We start from the raw sequence: 21,522 nt of genomic DNA on the forward strand, positions 1-21,522 counted from the left end.
TGCACAGTCATCACCCTTATGTCTCAATCCAGTTGATATTACCATCTTCTTTCCTTAATTTATTGAACTTTTGTCTTTTGGAACCAGCGTATACAATCACAGTCCTCCATTCTGTAAGCCAAATCAACTGGGGACCATTCTTGGACTATACAATTATTTTCTACAACATTTGTTCTATCTGGTCGGAGGTTTTTTTGTTGTTAAATGAGCGCGCTATGACAAATCAAAACCAAGCCTAATGCAGCTACACCTGTTGATCCAGGGACTCCCTGGTACCAAGTTTCCCTCAACCCAAGCAAGCCACCACGCACCAGACATACGAACTCACTAACCGCCATTCAGTGGGACTGCTCTCCCTTCAGCAGAGGTGGGCACCACTCAGACTCCCCTCCCTGTAGCACTCCGGTTGCTGGCTGCCCTGGCAGCTACCTACTTGGCTTTTAAAGCCATGTGCTGAACTCTTCCCCCACCCCAGATGCAGCTGAGATCAAAGGTTGAGAGCAGAGGCTGTATCCTCAGATGCAAGACCTTTCTGTAACTTGCAACACCCTTTGCCACCCGACCCCTCAAATTACATCGAAAGGCAACCACATCCCACATTAACTAACCTTTCACGAACAGGGATGGTCCTTCGCCCACCAGGGACAAATTCAGGGCAAACTCCCCATTTGCAGTGCTCAGAGTGCTGGCCTCTGTCAGATCTCTGTGGATGTTAATAAATTATTTGTCAGATATCCATTTTCCTTCCTCCCTCTCTTCCCTGTACATATTAACTTATTCTTTCTTCACGACACGTTTCTGCAGGCTCTGCTCCCACCGTCCTCTGGGGGAATTGGCATATGGAAAGCACCTATCTTTGCCCATCCTGCTATAGCAATTTTAACCTGGCTGAAATTCTTTTGCATGACCTCTAGGTCACCTAAAATCCTGCATCAGACTTAGTTTGTTCACTCAAGAACAAATGAAGGGATTCACAGGCCATGAAAACACTTATCAAGGGGTGAATTTCACCCTGGAGTGAGGGCAGGGGGTACAGAAACTTCCTGAATTTCTTGCCAGTAGCCAAGCAGTTGACTTGGACTAGTGAGAGAGCAATGTCCACAGCACGAGTCTGTGCTTTGCAGAGGTTTATATAACCCAAATTCAGTAAGAATGTTTCTACAAGACTTATGTTGCAAATCCCCGTTTGGGGGACTTAAAACATTCCCCTGCCGTGTTTATAATCCAGACGCTGCAATGCACTACTTAAGCACAAGAAAAAAAAAAAATGGAAAAAAAGCTGACTGTAGGTGGGCCAGGGTAATGTTCTCGTCCAATCTGAGTAGAAAACTCAACAGAAAGGTAAACACAAAGAGAAAAATGATTCATCCAAGCTAACTTTGCAAGTCAGCATCTACTGTAACCTGTATTTCCTGCCTTGTAGCCAGCCACGTGCAGTCATCCATGCTATTTCATATTGTCCCAGCAAAAATATCTTCCTTGCAAGGACACAATGAATGCTTAAAACCATGCCCTAGCTCCCAGTTTACATTAATAAGAAAGGCCGCTACCAGTGCTATCGCAGCCAGCTCAGATGTTCTTCTCACAAATACAGGACATAAACCACACAATAGTAACAGCATGCTAAAAAAGTCTCCAATGGTCAAAAGACAGTGTTGTGGTTTAACCCCAGACAGCAACTAAGCACCACGCAGCCACTCACTCACTCCCCCCCCATCCAGTGGGATGGGGGAGAAAATCAGGAAAAGAAGTAAAACTCCTGGGTTGAGATAAGAACGGTTTAATAGAACAGAAAAGAAGAAACTAATAATGATAATGATAACACTAATAAAATGACAACAGTAAGTAATAAAAGGATTGAAATGTACAAATGATGCACAGGGCAATTGCTCACCACCCGCCGACCGACACCCAGCCAGTCCCCGAGCGGCCAAATCACTGCCCCCCCCCCTTTCCCAGTTCCTAAACTAGATGGGACGTCCCATGGTATGGAATACACCGTTGGCCAGTTTGGGTCAGGTGCCCTGGCTGGGCATGAGAAGCTGAAAAATCCCCGACCATAGTCTAAACACTACTGAGCAACAACTGAAAACATCAGTGTTATCAACATTCTTCACATACTGAACTCAAAACATAGCACTGTACCAGCTACTAGGAAGACAGTTAACTCCATCCCGGCTGAAACCAGGACAGACAGCAAGACAAATTCTTGGGAGAAATCCATCGAGGGATGGATACATACAAAGATGCCATCTCTGGCATTGCAGATTGCAAATTGCTGGAGACTGGGGAATATTGACAGCTAGCTCCATTCTTGTCTCCCCAGGTATCCAGCATTAATTCCCTGTCAGGGAGAGAATACCAATTGGACATACCTTGCTCGGCTCTTTCTACCTCACTGGTCATGGCTTCTACCAGTTATTCTATCGAAAAATGTTTTACAACCAGAAATATAACAAGCATATCTGGTGGTTTTCTGTCTTCTAAAAGGAAAAAATCCTTAAATGAGAATTCATTACAGATTGTTCGAGATGCATGTGGCCCTCTGTGCTCTGTCCCATAGGAGGTCATCAGATGCTGCCTATTCAAGAGGCTGCAATCACACCAGACCTGGAGTTCATGGGAATCATTTCTTTCAACACTACACCTTTAGGAATGTTATTGTAAAAACTTAATGGCATTGCAAAAGGTGAAATTCCTTCAGACTTTTAGAATTAAATAGCTTCTACACTGCTAGTCTTTTTCTTCCAAAAATGTTCTTTCTCCTTTGCTTGCAGACACTTGCTAGTTCCCTTGGCTCTGAGCCATTTTAGACTGATGCTTTCCCATATCAAAACAAGAATTTGCCTTTGTGAAATTATATTGTCCCTCCTTCCACCTCTGTGTTAATAGCAATTGCCTAAATTATAATGGTTTTCTGCTGATAGTTATTGGGTTGTGACCATTTGCATGCACTTCAGATGCAACAGCAATTCAAACTATTGAGAATGCTTTTCAAAATCACTTTGGAAAACCTTGGTCACCTCCATCGGTGGTCAAGATAGACAAAAGCAGCAGAAACTCTCCTTTACTATTTCATTGGCCTATGAAAAATTGAAATTTGAATGACTAATCAGATGGCTCTTTCTTCTCAACACTTGCTCTCCATATACTAGTTTTGATGTAAAATGTGGTACATGCTTATTTCTTTCGTTTAAGAAAAACAAAACGCAAAATTGAAGAGTAAATACAATTTAAGCACTTCATTTATTGGCTGTGGGAGGTTAATTTGATGTTTACCAAATATCCCTGCCCTGAACTTTTCAGAATGTTTGAAGAAATCTGTTACTGAAGGAATATGAACAGAATCAAACTGGAAGGGTATAAACTAATTCGAAATTTGTCTGCAAATATTTTTCTGCAGCTGATGTACCACATACCATCTTGACTTCAAATTAATTAGTCTAATGAAATTTAGAACTTAGCTTACAGATAATCAAAAGCTATATATGTATCATTAAAAAGAGAGAATCAAGGGTTGGCACAAACCGAGCATACAGTTCATACCTCTTACATTCTGACTGGAGGTTGCCAGCTTTCTGTGACAGTAAAAGCTGCAGAACAGAGGTCATGTGCAGGTCTAAGGAGACAGGGGAAAACAGAGAGCATTCCTTTAAATGGATTTATCTGGTACTATTTTGGTTGATGTTTTACAGGTATGTTACCATTGCTAGTACTTAGTGACACTTAAAGATCTATATAAGCACATACTGTCTTTTAACAGGTCAGACTCCACACTTTGAAGACAGTAACAGGCTGTCAGGGCACACAGCCTCCTGTCCTGTTAAGCTGTTGTGGCTATGGGGCCAGGCTCCGTCCTAGTCCACAGCCACAGAAAGCGGTAGGACATAGGAGAAACCTGTGACCCACTTCTATAGAATGCATGCAGCAATGGTCCTTCCATGCTAGGAAGGCCTCACCATCACTCAGGTACTACGAAGAGTAGGACATCATGCTTTACCTACTCACTTTTTGTTCCTCTTCAGGCAAACGTATGCCTTCTTTACTCAAAGCTTAGGACATGCAAGAAGCTTCCGTAGCCCTTCCAAAACAGTCAAACCCAGCCACGTGTTCTCCAAGTGGTTTTTTTTAGCAATTTTTCCAATTTTTCCATGAGGAACCGCAGTATTTAGGGGTTTGTACATGTGCTCAGTCACTCTCACTATCTGCTACCACACACACCTCAACTTTTGAGATGGTGTCTGGTTTAAATTACATTTTGTGGAGGGTCAAAGCTTTCAAAGATGTAAAGAGTCTGTACAGGTTTTGTGTGCAATTAGTTGGCTAATAAGGAAAGAGATCCCACTGCCACCTCCCCTAAGGGAAAGCTGAAAAACACAACCTCTGTTACGCTTCAGAAAATCCGCTATGGAGAGATACATTAGAAATCAGTTAGCTTTCTCACTCCTGAAACAACTTGTTAAACTGTAGCTTGATCACATAAACTGAGCTTAAGTTAATAAATAGCTGTCTTTTACAGTGGATATTTGCATTATTATTAGTGTGAAGTACAGAAACACATAAACCAGCAGTGAGGCACATGGGACCTTAACTAGATGTTAAGAAAGGGGGGAGATTCAAGCTTTGTCGGTCTAACTTTTCCCCCTTCGAGAGGCAGAGAGGGGAGTACATGTTGCAAAGAGACAAGGAGAAAGCAACAGCTGGGTGTTTTTTTCTCCACCTATTGACTGCACACGAGTGCCCAACTGTGAGATATTCCCTTGCACGCAGCATACGTGAGTATACTTCTTCATGGCTTTGGGTCTATGAAGAACCAGAGCATGGATTCATGGAAGTGGACTGCCATGGAACAAAGCTGGTGGATTATTTCATTTAAGTAATGCTACTTTATTTTTGGGGGGTGGGGGTGGGTGTTCCATTCCTCCAGCAAATGCTTCCAAAATAACATGCCTTGCTTCTCAAAAGATGTCTGAAAGTAAAAACATGGCCAGAAAAGAATTCCACCCTTCTCAGGACAAAAACAGTCTCTCAAGTGCCCATCTATTTCTCTCTTCAAAAAATACATTGCAATTTACTTTAGTGTCCAAAGAAGGAAAATCTTTTTTGAGGCTTAGAGAGTATAATCATTTGCCAAACTGTGGCAAAACTGTTCCCTTAGTTAGCTGTTAGCCCTCCTTATATCCGAAAAGGTTAACCTGCCCATGCAAAGTTATCTCAGCTGTTGCTGTGCATTATTTCACATTCTAATGCATGCCAAGCATTAAGAGGATTTCACAAGAGCTGCTAGGAAATTTGGGGCACAGGGAGCCAATTCATTTATCTATTCTTTTGCCATGAGAGCAAATGAGAAATTAGAGAATCAAAGAACATGGTCGAACTACTCCTGTCCCAGTTTTGGCTCTGATCCCCCTTCCTGGCCATTACAAACCCAGAGTGCCTTCCAGATATGACTTTGATGACTTAGCTGAAAGTTTGCAGGTATCTCCATAAAAATACTGTATAAACCAGATAACAGCTACTACTTAACTCATAGATACACTGATGTGTTTTTGAAAGAGCCGTGAGCACTGCAGTGAAGCACAAGAACCATTCAGATGTATCTGAAGAGTGAGGCGCTCACTGAGGCCTCTGCTACAACTGCTCGGTTCAGTTTCTTTTCCCCTCTGGTTAAAAAAAAAAAAAAAAAAAAGAAAAAGAAAAAACCCACAAACTTATAAGGAGGTAATTCCAGTTAGCTTCTGAAACTTTAGCTTTGTCCAAACTGTGGACCCCAAGTTAATTTGATTTGTCCTCAGGAAGCCAGTGCAATTTGGTTATCTTTTTCTTGCAGTCTCTTGTTATTTTGCTTTGATATAACTTTTTCCCTTGGGGATCGCAGAGGGAGGTCTCTTTTTTGTTCTTGTCAGCTTCAGCTCTTTCTTGATTTCTTTAAGTCCCAACAGTTCATTACATACTAGCGTGTTACCATCACATGGCACTAAAGGATTTTCCCTTATAAGTCCTTAGAGTTTTGGACAGAGCAAAGGTGCTCCAAAGGAGACAGCAGACAGGGAGACTCAGGTTAGGATGCTTTTACCATTCAAGTATTTGGTAACTACAACTTCAACTCCATACTGGGGATGGACAATTTGGACTCTCACTCACTATTTTATTAGCAAACTCCAAAGACAGCACGGAAGTACAGCCAAATCTAGTTAGACCTGTCTGCCTAAGAGCAGCTATTAGTATTTCATGGCCCCAGCTGAGTCCTGGGATGTGGAAGCAAGTAGAGAACGTGTACAGTTTAGTGTGCATTGTTGATTTATTCAGCCCACTAAAGTAAGTTAAACAGCAAGCCTACCTCCTCTGTGCTGGCTTCATCGCTTTTTCTGCTAGCTCTTCAAGAGGACATATCCATGGTTTTTAACAGAGCAGCTGCAGATCTGCACACGAATGCAGGAAGGCAAGCAGTGCCTTTGCGCTGCTGGCTAACTTCTCTAGCAGGGAAAGCTGCAAACAGAAAAGATATCAAAATTATCCACTGCATGTTGTCCTAGGTTGGAGGAAAGGAGCTCAACTATATGAGGGACGATGCTGTAATCACACAAAATAAACCAGTGATAATACAAAGAGGCTGGGACCCCTGGGTGCTGTAACTGGAGAGCTGCAGGTTGCTATTCAGTCTGACTGGAGGGAGTGTACCATTCTGAACCAGTGACCAGGAGCATGGATCTGTTAGCACAAACTCACCCAAGGTTAGGATCATCATGCAGCAGCCTCCAGAACAGTGGGTACCACACTGTGTAGCTCACGAGCAGTCTGCCACATCAGCCTGCTGCACAGACAGCCTAGGCAGCCAACCCAGTCTGACTTACTGATCGCATGTGGCAGAAGATACACAACCACCACTAGCCCAGACTCCCAAATTGCTTCTGCTGTGACCAAACTGCCAGGTGAACAGTCTTCAAATCACACCCAGACAAGTTTACAGGCAGGGGCTGAGGGGGGTGAGAGGGTGGAAATAATGCCTGCAAGAACCTAATAGGAGCACCTTCCCAAACGAGAGAACTTCATGTTGTTTTCCTGGACTGCAATGACTTAGCATCACCGCTACGGTCGTTAGACAGTCTCTGAAAGGGAACAAAGGTTCTCGAATAAAAAGCATCATTTACAAGCAGATGCGCTAAGCTCTATCACATCAGAAGCCACGTATAATGCTGGTGTTTTGCTTAAACAGCCAGGGGAGAGGAGGCCTCTCATTCTCAGCTCTGCAGCAGGCTTCTTTGCAACTAGCATCACTGTGCTCTCTCCATCCCCTTTACCACCTGGGAATTAACTTCCCTACTAAGCAAGGATGCTGGGAAACTCAGTAAGAAGCATTTCAGGGTTTTCCAATATAAAGTATTATCAGACTGGAAAGCCCACCTTGACATTCCTGCTGGGATGCCAGCTGCAGCCAAAGGCAGGGAGGAAGGGAAAGGAAAAGACTATGTCACCTGTGTGTAAGCAAATGAGAAGTTAGACCTGAACAGCCACAAGGAATGAGACAAAAAAGCAGAACAAAGCAACTTCCAACATAAGCAACAGCACAGTACTGCCTTAAAAAAAAAAAAAAAAAAAAAAAGGTGACATTACATATGGCTGAGACACACAAGCGCAGAAATAGAAGAACTGAACAAGCATCAAAAAGATATCTCATTGGGTTAATTTTCAGAAACTTACTAAAATGCATGCAAGAGATTCATCACAAAACCAGCTGAACTCCATTGTATTTCAACAATAGGTTTATTTTAAGAAACATAACATGACATTAAGTAAAAATGCAAAATTGTGCAATTATGGCAAAATGTTTAAAAATCCACACATTTGCCCTCATAGGACTACAGTACTTCTTACTAACATACCTGAGCACTGAATGTTGGATGCCACTTCTAAACAGCCTTATGAACAGGGAGCTCTTCGATTTCTTGTAGAACATACATACACTGCATGTTTGGTGCACCAAAACTGCTTTTAGTTATTCTAAATTTTACTGATGGAATCAAGTGGAAATTACAAAATGTCTCCTTCTAAAGTAACTAATAATTTTGGAAAAAGAGATTTACACTCACGTAAGTCCTTACAATGCTAGAAATTCATTAATAAAGGGAAAAATGAATGCAGAAAAGAAACACCACGTGGGGAAAAATGTACAGATTACTGTTTAAATATTATCAGTACCTTTGGTGCATTATTTTTTTTTTTTGTGCTGTGCAAGTTTACTTAAGCCTGACTCTAAAGCAAAACTTTACCAGGAATCTGACTTTCAGCAAAATGTAGAAGCATCTAAGAATTGGCAAAATGTCACAGCAACATTACTGTCTCAACAAACTCCTCATGCACAAGATTTAGTATATTCTACTCCCACAGCAAGTTCCAGGATTTAGCTTTTAAACACATTACAGACTTGGATCACACCCTCAGTTTGAATGGTTAAACAGAATGGAGATCTTCGTACTTTAGTGCAGATAAACAAAATTAACAAACCTACTGCAGAATTAACCACAGCATATTGTACTTCTATACATCACATGACCAGTCAATTGCTAACTCAATTCTATTTCATAGTTCAAGTAATATATTGAAATTTGTTCTACTAAATAAATATAGAAGATTGTCAAAAAGCAGCAAGAAGTCTTGTAAATATTCAACCAAGCTTAAAAAAAAACAAAAAAACAAGGAAAAAGTTACATAACACTTTGCAAAAAAAAAAATGGTTTTACACACAAATGCAACACTGTTAGGGAGGGTGCTTCAGAAAGCTTGCAGCTAGAGGCCTACAACAGCGCAAAGAGAGCTAGCCAAGGACTAAGGATAATTCTAAAAATGAAATTAGTTGTACTTTAAAAAAAACAAAACAAACTCTTATTCTTGGCTATGGAGATATATATATATATAAAACAGTATCCAGAAGAAAACTAAACAAAGAAACAACACACCTCAACACTGCTGGAAAATGCAGTTTTAGCAAGAACTGTCAACTTCAACTTCAGAAAAAAAATTCAGGCGCTCGCATTTTGAAGAAGCGGTTTGGTGAATCTCTGGAAGATGAGGTATGTAATGCAAAGAGGCTTTTTTTTTTTTCCTTTTCATTTCACAGTTTTTTTGTTTGTTTTTGCCTTTTAAACATTTTGTGCAAGAATTAAGAAATAGAACCAGGCAAGTATTTTCATGTATTAGAAAGATTCCATTTGGGAACAGTAAGACCACATAGTAAACAAACATTATCCAAATCCTCAGCCATGCCAGGGGGATAAACAATGAGCTAAATATTTGGCTTACTGAAATATCAGCTGTTAAGCCAGATAATGGTAAGCACTTACAGCCAGTGATGGCCACTGCCATTTCAAGTTAACTGCTTCACTTAAGTCAATTTGAGAAAATAGGGAAGAGTAAGATAACATACTCACAGCTCTGCAAAAATTAGAGCTGTAACAAATTAAACCTGGCAAATTACAGCTGATACGAGTTTTAGGATTCATCTTTTCCCTTTCAAATCCAGTTTTCACTACTGAAGTAGAGGCTGAACTTTGAACTTATTTACTTCTTAAAAATAAGCTAAATGTTAAATACATAGAGAAAAGTGTTGCAATATATTGGATCCCTATTCTATATTTGCATCTAAGATTATTTAAGCCATGGACACTTACTGTCAATTTTGCTTTAATACACTTGGTAATGAAGACAGCTCAGTAGTGCAAATTTTCACATTATAGATCAGAATGAAATAGAAGTTATCTGAGGGCTTGATTGGAGGGAGAAAAGAAAAACAACTTGTAAAGTTAAGCCACACTTCCAAATTACTGGAGCACGTGCCAACTCTGCACATAGCACTGTACTTTAGTGGAGACAGAATGAACACTCCACACAAAGAAAAAAATAAAATCAATATCATTAAGGCCATATCCTGTCACCATTCTGTGCAAGAATACCACTGCAGTAAAAATGTTATGTTAAAAAAGACAATATGATGACAGGACAGGGCCTCAAGACAGACACACACTCAATGAAAAATAACAGGCTGTCTTAAACAGTAGCATAAGGCTAGCCCATTTCAGACAAACAAGTATTAAAAACGTACTAGCACCATCAACTTTTGGGTTAAAGCCCTTTATGGGATGAAAAAAGGTTTTAAGCAGTGTTAAAAAAAAGTTTTTACAGCACTACATCTATGTGGCAGAAAATAGGTGTTGGGATTTTTCCTGTCCCTATCAATTAAGCTCAATTTTAACAAAAAGCCAGACAGGAAGTGGTACAATAATCTGAACAGGCCTCCTTCTGGGGCAAAGGTACTCCATGTTCCAATTCTGACTTGAGTTTTTCTCCCAAATTGTAGTGCACAAACAAAATCACAAGCATCTTAGCAGACTTCAAGAACAGTACAAAAAAAAAATCATTATGAATCAGGATCTACCATTCCTCTATGTATTCAGTCTAAAATTAAAAAAAAAAACAAAACCAAACAAACAACAACTTAGTGATATTGCCTCAAATTTACCCGTATTTAAAAAAAAGAGAAATAAAGAAAAGTCACTTCAAAACATCTTGGACATCCTTAGCTATTAATGCTAGATTTTCTTTCACTGTAGTGCATAGTTATCCTGGCTCTTCCACTTAATTTGCTCTTACCACAAAAACACCCCTCTAGTATGACATGATTAAGTGTTTACCAGAAAAAAAAATGCTGATAATTGCACTTTGTAACCTCCTTCTCATTTCCCAGGAAAATATCAGTAAATATGAAACTGAACCAGTAATTCCCTCCCCAGACTGCAACCTTTAAAGAGCACCCATCCCCATATACAAAAAACTGCCTGTTTCAGCTTACAATAAATACTGACAGAATTTCTTTGTTTTCTTTTAAGACATGTTTTCTCTAGCATCAGATTACCACTGAAATCACTAAGGCCTGTTACTGAAAAAAAAATTTAAATAACTTTCTGAAGACACTGCGGATACAATTTAGCAACAACACATTCAAAATGCCGACCTAAATCCCAGAGCTTATCGGGAGTCTCATATACTTTTTGCCATTGGTCAGTAACCTCATCATACTGGTAGAGTGAATTCTTCCTGCTGGTTCTGAAAACATGTTCTTCAACAGTGACTTGAGTAGCTCTGACAAACAGATGGAGTTTATTTTTGAGGAGTACGAGTTTTATATACGGATTAATGGACTGATCACATGGAAAGTCTTTTTTTCGAGTCCACTTATTTTGTTCAATGTCATAGGCCTCTACGGTAAACATACGTTGATGGTTTCCACAGGTTCCAGCTATGTAGTAGATGGAGTCATTGTATACAGTTGCCAAGCCTTGGATTCTAGGCACAGTCATTGGGGTCAAAAATCCCCAGTAATCCTTCTGAGGATCATAGCAGAGAAAAAATTCCCCTGAAAAGAGAGAGGAAAAATAAAACATAACTTATGCTTCATTTCCAGAACAGCAATTCTGCAGCTACTAAGTTTTCAGGTATGTTCTTCCACAGACAGAAACAGTCTACCAATTTTTAAAAGCCTTGGTCCCATAACAAAAATCCTAGCACCATTGTCTGCTTTCTTTCAAGTGCATTACAAAAATATTAATAGCATGAGTAAAAACTACTTTGAGTTCTATTCCAGCTGAAGAAGAAGGAATTTGAAGCACAACAGAAATACAACATTTTACATATTTCCTAGCTATCCTTTACTACTTCTAAACCATGCTTAGTAGTAATTTGGGACAACACCTTTCAAGATTCCAGTCTTGAAGTGTCTGAAGTATTTGTTTCATTCTGTAACATCTTCACAACACGTCATCTACAGACTGTGGAGTCTCAGAATTCAGTGCTTGAAAAGTTGTTAAATCTGAGCAAATACTTGTGTCTTGTACTACACACAGATTTTAAAGCTTGTATCAGGTGGCTGGGTTACACATTTAGGTTGATTTGCTTAAAAGGATGCCAGGTGAATACTTGCAAGAAGCTACTGATTCATCATTAGTTTTGCGATTAGACTATAAAACGCCTCTTCTGTTGACTGCACAGAGTAGCATCTACAGACTGTACATAATGGAAATTCAGATGACTGAAAGCTCATGCTCTACAAACTTGATGAAAAGAACATGGATAAAGACCACCTTGTCTTTTGTAAAGCCTGGGGGAAGAAAGGCCTAACATTTGCCAAATATTAGCATAATTCAAATCATATATAATTTCACATGGCTATTTTAAGAATTTTAACCAAGCTGCTGTGTAACCGAGCACCTCAAGTATAACAAAGAATACAGAAATAATACAGTAAAATGAGTGGAACATAGCTTGAGAGATTAAGTCTTACAGATAATAAATTTTTTGATTACCCATTTTTGTTCCACAGTGTAACCTCCTACGACTGACACTTGCATTCCGTTGGCATTTTAACACTCTTATCAACCCTTATTGACTACTTCAAACTTATGAGCTTTCTCTAGAAAAATTATTGAAAGTTAACTTTTTTATACTACTTCAGTGCAACTCAATCAAGGTTTTATCTACCACACTCAAATAGAAAAGTTGCCTATTTCCCATACGACGAATCTTTATAATTTGCTCGTTAGCACAGTGAAGTAGCTTGCTCATTCATGCGAGCATTGAGTTGTCATTTAAACCACTGAAGCACAGAATTAGTGAAGCTAAAATTTGTAAACAAGATGCACTCTTATTCTATAGTTTATAATAATAACCACTTCTTAGCAGTTCTAAGAAACATTTAAAGGATGAACAAATACTCTACGAAGTTAAATATTCTTCAGCATTCCTTTTTAACCATCTAAAGCAGATGTCTGACCCAAGAGAAGAGACGGATTGACAGAACTTGCTAATGTAACAGAATTATTTAAAGCCACAACCAACAAGAGTCAAACCTGATACAGAAACAATGAAAGAAGAAGAAAACTCTCTGCAAATCATGCAGAAGCTCACCAACCTTACCAAGTAGCAGGAATGCAAAGTCAAGAAATCAGGCTGACTACTTCTGGTAAATAACAATGACCTTACAGTATTCTCTATCCTGTTTCTTTCCTTTGTATGGAAAGTGACCCAAAGAGGGAGCTGGTATGGATCCAAGACCCCAAATTCTGCAGGTGTTTACACAGGTGGACCTTAGCAAAGAATAACCAAGACACCCCCTCCTCCTTTCTTTCCACTTCTTGGGACTCTTGCTACAGCCTCATAGACCAGTCTCAGCCTTTTTAAGTGTAGACTGCTATACGGCTCAGGCATACGTAAAAATACATATTTTATACAAGATCTCTATAAAAAAAAAGGGAAGAATAAATTATTTGATCCATTCCCATAATGATCCTTTTCATTTAGTTAAGAATCAATATCTAATACACCAATAAGTCCGATCATTTACCAGAAGAAAGGATGTAAAGGCAGTACTATAATTACTGACCAAAGAAACAGAGCTAACTAGAAAGAGATAAATCATCTTTCTTAGTTACTAGGATGACTTCAAAAAGCAGGGTAGGGCAGGAAACGGAGGCCTACAGTGGTTAATTGACTTTTCCAAGTCACCAAGAATACAGACACCAGGAATTTTCACAGCTTTAGCTAAATGAAATGCAAAGTGCTTTTTCATAGGACTATATATTTTCTTCAACACTACTGCATTTCACCCAGATAAAGAAGATTTAATAAAGAAATTTCACAGTAAAATTTAATACTATACTGTTGACTTAGAACACCACCAAAACTGCCATTTGTGCAATAACTCAATACTACAACTTAGTGACACATTCCCAGTGCACAAGAACTCAAGCAGCAACCTCCCTCTTCCTCGCCCACTGCTCTCCCTAGCTTTCTTCCCACCCCACTGTCCCAGGCCACTCTTTAAATGTCCAGGAAACTTGGATTTTCTAAGGTGCTTAAGAGCGTGCAGACAGTTGGATTGAACAACCCACACTTCCAATAAAACACCATATAGTCAGTCAAACCACCTTACCCTGTAAAACATAGATGTTATCCTTATATTCCACAGCACTATGAAACTCCATTGCTACCGGCATTGGACAGACAGCTGTCCAACAGTTCTCTCGGCTGTCATAACACTCCACAGACTTGAGTGAGTTTCGCCCATCTCCTTCATAAACGCGACCACCTATTGCATACAGTTTACCACAGCAATGAACCAATTTGCAGCCTATTCTGGCTCGCAACAAAGGAGCTTTCGGAATCCACCTATTGCCAGAGTGATCATACATCCAAAAATCACTCTCTGCTCTGTGGTCAATGGAGACCTCGCTGCTGCTTGGTCTGTAACCACCCGCAATATAAATATCATTATCAGGAGATACAAGAATTCCAACCTCCCTCAAGTCATTTGGTGGCTTGCATAGTTTAAACACTCTCCCTGTGACCGAATCTAAACAAGGCACTGTTTGCTTCTTTCCTGAGTGTTTGTGGGCAGCATCAAAGCATATGATCATTTCAGAAGCGGTCATTCCAAGCCGTTGTGTATAGCCATTGGCACTATGTTGTCCCTTTTGTACACAGCTTTTGGCCATAGCCTGTGCAAACATGGGAGGGATTTTCTCTAAAAATGTCTCTTCCAACAGAGGCATACGGATGCATTTGGCAAATATTTCTGGAAGGTGCACTTCTCTCTTATTTTGTTCATGCTCAAACCACCTTATAATGCTGTCATAAACATGTTCTTCCTTGTCTACATTTAAATCATCACTGTCGAGTATACTTATCAGTTGGTCTTTTCTCAACTGAAGAAATTCTTGCTCTTTGGTGACACTCAGAAACTTTTTACGAATGTAGTCTTGTGATCTGTCTTTGAGTTCCTGATGACCGTAGTGATCAGCAAAGATAAATACCCCAATGGAGTTCTGTGGGTCCAAATGACTGATCATGTATTTAGCACACTGGTCTTGTATGGAAGGGATCTGGAAGATACTAGCTGCAGTGAACAAAGCTTGAACGTTGGCCTCTGTCAGCATTACTCTGGAGGTATATGCATAGTTCAATACTAAATGCATTGACTCTGCTTCAACACCAACTATACGAACTTCTTTCTGGGTGCTCTCTGTAAGGCCGCTAGTGAACATAGATCTACAAAAGAAAAATATTTAGCAGTTTATTTGTAATTACCTTTTAACTACAGGTATAAGAAATTAAATTATATTGTACAGCTAATCCCAATGTGCTTGCCCTTATATCAGCACAAATATATTTATCACTGAAGTTACACTGCCCTGTTTGGGTACCTAAATTTAAGATCAGTTCTAGACTTACTGAAACAAAAGTGGCAAGCTGGAATTTCTTGCTTAATTATCTCACTAAGCCCATATTAAAATTCACTCAGTTTACAAGCAAAGCTCTTGACATATCCAAGTCTTTGCACTCAACTTTCAACATGTTATTTCACATGCATATTCTAGCCTGTTAGAATGTGTAACTTTAAAAGGAAACAAGTAGTTTAACTATGCTGTTACTGTATCCAAGATACCCTCAATACTGGAGGCATTTTTGTTTGGGGTTTTTTAATAATGTGACATTTTCTCCAGTGAAACTTTCCTTTGATAAACAGACACTAACAATTAACTGATGTTAACAGAACAGTAATCTTAACTTACTAGATGCACTATATTATCTATGATTACATGGAATGTCAGTATAGGTGTGGGGTTTTTTTTAATTTTCTTTTAATGAAAATAAGTTATAGTTCTTCTTTGGTGATCACCACTAGAACAATGGACTATCATACCTGAAATAAGGACTGATTGCAGCAAGAACATTCCTATGACAGGAGAATGTTTTCCCATGATCCACTTCCACTACGATATCTGTCAGTTGTCCTTCATCATACATGGTTTTAAGCTGCTGAAGAATACTACAAGCATGGAAGGGGTCCATTCCACTGCTGACTGTGTTTGAAGAAGGAATTCCGTTCAGTGTTTGTGAAAACTTACTTGGTTCTAAAAAGAAAAATTGAAACTGTTTAACAAAAAACAGAAAACCAACCCCCCAGAACCCCCCCCACACGAAAAAAAAATGCATGAACAAGAACTAGCACAAATTAATATTCCATACTTCGTCACTGTCACCGTCCATCAACAGCAAGTCTAACATTTTCAAGGGTGAATAAAGATACCTCAAATTTTTTTTCCCTTTTCCCAATGTACATGTAGATTACCATTAACCTATAAAATTATATCAATTAAGAAAAAAATCATATAAATAGTTCATATTTTTTACATATCACTGGGAAGGGGAAAAATAAAGCCAAGAATCACAATGCTTACTGACTTATAGAATGGAAAAAGCAAAGAATGGAGAAGAATAAAATAAGCCCCTAACCTACATCACCATTATGCCAGTCTATATGTACATAGTTAACTTTACACTGAAACAGGAACTGTCTCCTAACTTACACAAGTGATGGTTAATAATGCAGACTCATGAAGAAACAGCCCTACAGTAAGTATGTTGGGCAACAAACTTAAATTCACATAAATTTGTATATACAGTTACATGTTTTTCTTTACAAATAAAATACAATTACCATTTAAAATTACTCAGGTATGAAGGCGCTCACATATCATTGTGAAAACATATAAAGTGGAGTACATGCTTCTAAGTAACATGTGATATGCCTAATGAAGTTAAATCCCAACGTGAAAATTGAGCAATATCTCAAGCACAAAAATCTGTTTCGTAATAGCAACAAAATTTTTACGCAACAACAACAAAGGCGAGCTCAAAAGAAAAACATTAGGTGGTAAGAGCTGCAAATCAGGTAAAGCTGCTGACTGCAACAGAGAATGCTTCCAACAAGTTTTGGGCAACACAAAGGGGTAAAGAGGATAGTGAACAACAATGTTGATGATGAATAGGAGATTTAAATTCTAACTCGTGGTGATATACAGCAGTTACAATTTCTCTTACTCAGAATTCAGACACAGCTTTGAGCACAGTCACAATTAAATCAGTTGGGATCTGCTGTTGGGCACACATTTCCCATGGCAGGCTCAAGGCCAAATATTGTCAGTGTCTCTTCAAAGTACTGTTAGCGAAAGTCTTCAAAACACTTCTCCCCCCCCAATACAACAGTAAATACTTAAAGGTAAGATCTACAACAGGGGAGTTTACTTTATCACAGTAACTGAGCTCCAAGATTCAAAACTAACCAATCATTAGGGAAGGGGAAAATTTGTACTTGTACTTGTTTAGAAACAATGTTAATCACAAGTGAGCAAATTCCAAGTAAATAATACCTTGCTAGATTGGTTCCAAGACTTCCTACCTAGCAAAGCTTTGATGTACAAGAAAACTTTGATGTAGCTACCATTGCAGAAGAGTTTCATTTACTTTCTAACAGTGAAAAAGACGCAAAATAGTTCCTTCTCTGACCCTGCCAATCACTCGGGCAATGAGCACATGCGATCAAGGCAGCTTCCAGTGCTGGAATAGATACTCATCCCTGTATTCCAGTTTTTCCTATTTAATCCTTGACATTATGCACATTACAGCTTTCACCCCATAAAACTGTCTCAGTCACTTTCATCACCATCATTTTCTCCCTCCTGCCCCAAGCACCTTTTTCCTCTATTAATATTCCTCCCACCTGCACCTCAAAATTTTAACTCTGTTCCTCCCAAACATCACCCCAAAATACTCTCCGCATTAGTTTCTCAGACACCCCTCCCTTCTCTGCTCCCCACACACCCACCTTCATAGAAGCCTTTCACCATGGACAACCCCACTCCACCCTCTCAGCTCAGCTCCCCTCACACAGACCACAGTGTGGGGATGTCCCTCACAGGAAACCCTCCTTCCACCCTAACAAAGCACAGTACCACTGCACACCTCCCCTCCCGCCGTACTGCTCTCTCCCCACATACAGGCCTTCACTCAGGCGTCCTCTTACCTCACACCCCTAACCCCAACCCCCACAGACACCTCCCAGGCACCTTCCTCTGCTATTACCTTCCCCACGCGGAAGCGACACCCCACACTCCAAGCCCCCTCATCCAAGCCCCCCTGGGCCCACCCACCCACCCCTCACAGTCAGTCACCCACCCACCCCTCAGCCCAAGGACCCCAAGCACCCCTCCGTCACACCGTGCTCCCCACGGACACCCCCCACGGAGCACCCTCCCCGACAACCCTGACCAGAGAGGCCCCAAAACCCCTCCTCTACACGCCCCCCCACCACCACCACGCAGAGACACCCCTCAACACATAGGCCCCAACACCCCTCAACAGGGACCCCGCCCCACAGGCCGCTCCCTCACTTCAGCCCGTTCACCCGCCCCGGGGGCCCGGCCGCACCGACCTCCTAACGCTGCCATTCTCGGGGCCCCGCTCCGGCAGCGGGAGAGGGGCGGGGAAGGGGGTAAGGGGGGGGGGGGGGCGGCCCGAAAGGAAATGTCACCGGCGCTGCTTCCCCTGCGCCGCTTCCTCTCCGCGACCCGCTTACTCCCGCGGAAGCCAACCCCGCTCCTCGCACTGACCAACCTGGGGCCCGCGGATTGGCCGCCGCCCCCGCTGCCTGCCGGGAAATGTAGTGCGGGTCGCCCAAGGAGCACGGCCGCTGGCGCGCGGGGCATGCTGGGAGTTGTAGTTCCTCCCCTGCGGGCTGCCTGGGAGTTGTAGTTTCCGGGAGGCTGCCGGAGGGGGCGGGCTCTGCCCGTCGCGTAGCAACGAGGAGGCGGGCGCCTCAGGGCGGAGCGGCCATTTTGGGGCCCTCAGGCTGGGACGTGTGGACACCCTGGCCCTGAGTCCTTTCCCCTTCAGGGGCTCCCAGCAGAAATGGCTTCTCTATATAAGTAAATCCCCACCGATTTCTGCTTTATCAAGCCTTGTGCTGCCTCTCTCCTGTCCACACTGACCTGCACCTCCCGGGGCAAACCCTCCCAAAGGGAGCTCACCCAGAAGCTGTCTGCCCAACAGGTCAGGGAGAGCAGACGCCACGGCCGCTGCTGGAAAACCGGCAGAAGAGGGGAAAAGAAAATGCCTGCTGCTATCCTAAATCTACAAGGACACAATCTGGGGCAAGGCAGTGTCTGGATGCAAGACCCAGAGCTGCGCAAGGCTAACTGACCTTTCATGAAAAATATATAATCAGCTACTTGGTCTAAAAGCTCGTCACACTGGGAGACTTTTTTATTTTTCCTGTGTTTGTAACCCCCAGCACGCTGTGGCCAGCCAGATCGGCCGTACCAATCCTACACAGAGAGCAGCTGAATGACTCCAGCAGACAAGCAACCATTTTGTTGCCAATGACCTTTAATATCACAAAGCACTGTTTCTCTCTCCATCCCAGAGATGAAGTGGCTGATAGTCACCGGCTTTTCCAGTTTTCTGCAGCAGCTAGCCACTGGTTTCATTCTTGGTAACTGAGTCATTACCAGAAGTTTGCTGTGGAAGAGTCATTGTTTGGTTGGGTTTTTTTCCTTCTTTGTGAAATGCAATTAATGAAAGAAGAATTAACAAATAATGGAAGCGTTCTGAAGTCCAGCATATTTTTCTGGTTTTAATCAAAATAGATTTAATACAACTTTGCAGCTTTTAACTGGGAAGTTTTGTTAAGAAAAAAATGTCAACAAAACCAATTTCAGAAATATTTTAAAAATATATTTGCCTTTGACTCTCAGAAATAATGTAGCATGGGTACATTACCAATGCTCTAAAGCAGATTAATTTAAAGGCAAGAATAGTACCACTCAGTGTCATGTTATGTGGTTTTGCTTTCATTTGCAAGGCATAGCTTTTCCCTAGTTTAGCAATTATCAGTGGTGTCCAGGCTGCTGTGGATGATAATGCTACACAACACGGGGATGATAGAGACTCTGATGAAGGAGGTGTAAAAGAAAATAGAACTTCACGTCTGCAAATCGATTCTGCAGTTTTCCAATTTCCCCATTCAGCAATGGCACGGCCTGTGAAATTGTCCCTAGAAATGTAAAACGAAGGGAAGGAGAATACCTCCACTCTTGCCTTTTAGCAAATGACACTGCCTGATACAGTTCATTTCCTTTGGCATGGACTGGGCTGGGCTGGATTAGTGTTCAAAATGCAGAAGTGAAGTGGAGAATGTTTTTAAATCTAGATACCGCATCGAACTGGTACTTCAAAGCACGAGCTTTTCTTGAAATAGCTTACCTTTGTACGGTTTTTGGTGAAGCAAATAAAAGAATATTTAAACCTGTTTGTATGGCAATTAAGAGGCATTGATATCAGCACTGTCTCAGTCTGAAGTCTTTCTCAAGTGTAATACGCCATCACCCACTCCCCTCTCTGGAAACCTTCATTAGTACTCCCTAGCACTCAGGTTTAGCACAGTGTAGCACTCCCATGGAAGTCCAGCGACCAGGCTTTTTCACCCAGCTCTGCATATTATTTGCTGGATCTCACAGGTTCAAAATGAGAAGCATGTTGCCTGTGCAAGTTGCTCTGAAATCTGTGGCAGACACCTAGCATATTAAAGCTAGGTATTATAAATGGCATTTGCATTACACACAAATATTAGAACCAGTTCTTTCAGAAATTACAAGATGCTTAGTGAGTTCCAGCTCCCTTTCCTTCTGCCGCATCCTTTTCTTTGTCTTCTGTCATTGTTTTGCCTGCAAAGAGATGCAGGCCCAGTATTTGAGCGTAGAACTAGAAGTCAGAAAATTGGGTTTGGGCTTGGTGCTGACGCTAATTTACTGCATGCTGTTGATCAAATCATTTGATTTCATGGACTTTGGCTTCCCAGGAGGCAATGAGGAGCTGTGAATAGATATATTGATGTAAATTTCTTTATCAATATTATAATAATTTTTGGTAGGGTGGTTTTGTTGTTGTTGGCAGGGAGGGGGTTGGGGGGTTTGGGGGTTTTTTTGTTTTGTTTTTTTAAATTCTTCTGGTCAGCAATGCACCAAAACTGATGATATTATTTTAATGTTTTGCAAAAATCCAAAATGTCCTGGTTATTGAGGGACTGGGATGCTTTCACTTATGCTTTAATTTCACACCTAATTTATCATTCCTTTAGATACAGCTTGAAAACATACAGCTGAAAACACTCAGTGGAGAAAGTGGGTTTTTTCCCCCATTTGATATTCTAAAGGTTCAAAAATAAAAATGAAATAATATCATCTCAGAAGGAACACAGAGCCTGTCTGTCTTTTATAAGTGATTAGAAACATTGCCCCCCTTATGAACTCAGAACTGGCAGTGCTTGTTCTGGGATTCTTGCCTTCAGAATAAAGAATGTCTTTGTCATGAGCCTGAGCAAGAAAAGAAGGGAAGGAAAAAGTTTCAGGAGAAAATGAAGGAAATGCACACTTTTTCAGTTATTTGAGAACTTAGAAGATACCAGAAAAAAAGAGTTTTAACAAAGAATGAAGTTATTGAAAATGTTTCCTTTATTCATTACACCTACAGAACAAATTAATTAGAAAACTGTGTTTCATCTGCTTTCAATGTAGGAATGAAGGGAGCATCATATCTTTAGCAAATTGTTGGTTTGGGTCATCTGGTAGGGAACTG

At 40.9% G+C, this 21,522-nt stretch overlaps 1 protein-coding gene and 1 long non-coding RNA gene across 3 annotated transcripts; both read right to left on the reverse strand.

The window, feature by feature from the left end:
- Positions 1-637: 637 nt before the first annotated feature.
- Positions 638-6,472, reverse strand: LOC142042743 (uncharacterized). Its single transcript, XR_012653842.1, has 3 exons — positions 6,341-6,472; positions 3,547-3,619; positions 638-703 (listed from the first exon to the last, which is right to left on the reverse strand). It is a non-coding gene; the product is annotated as an uncharacterized LOC142042743 (long non-coding RNA).
- Positions 6,473-7,751: 1,279 nt separating this feature from the next.
- KBTBD8 (kelch repeat and BTB domain containing 8) lies at positions 7,752-18,384 on the reverse strand. Of its 2 annotated transcripts, XM_075052719.1 has the most exons (4): positions 18,323-18,384; positions 15,752-15,962; positions 13,982-15,096; positions 7,752-11,410 (listed from the first exon to the last, which is right to left on the reverse strand). In XM_075052719.1, the coding sequence occupies exons 1-4, from the start codon at positions 18,336-18,338 to the stop codon at positions 10,947-10,949; spliced, it is 1,806 nt and encodes a 601-aa protein (XP_074908820.1). In that variant the 5' UTR covers positions 18,339-18,384; the 3' UTR covers positions 7,752-10,946. The 2 variants fall into 2 exon arrangements, with proteins under 2 accessions (XP_074908820.1, XP_074908818.1); XM_075052717.1 differs by lacking the exon at positions 18,323-18,384 and having other exon boundaries at positions 15,752-17,903.
- Positions 18,385-21,522: the final 3,138 nt, after the last annotated feature.

Source organism: Buteo buteo, chromosome 21, assembly GCF_964188355.1.
Source record: "Buteo buteo chromosome 21, bButBut1.hap1.1, whole genome shotgun sequence".
NCBI classification, from domain to species: domain Eukaryota; kingdom Metazoa; phylum Chordata; class Aves; order Accipitriformes; family Accipitridae; genus Buteo; species Buteo buteo.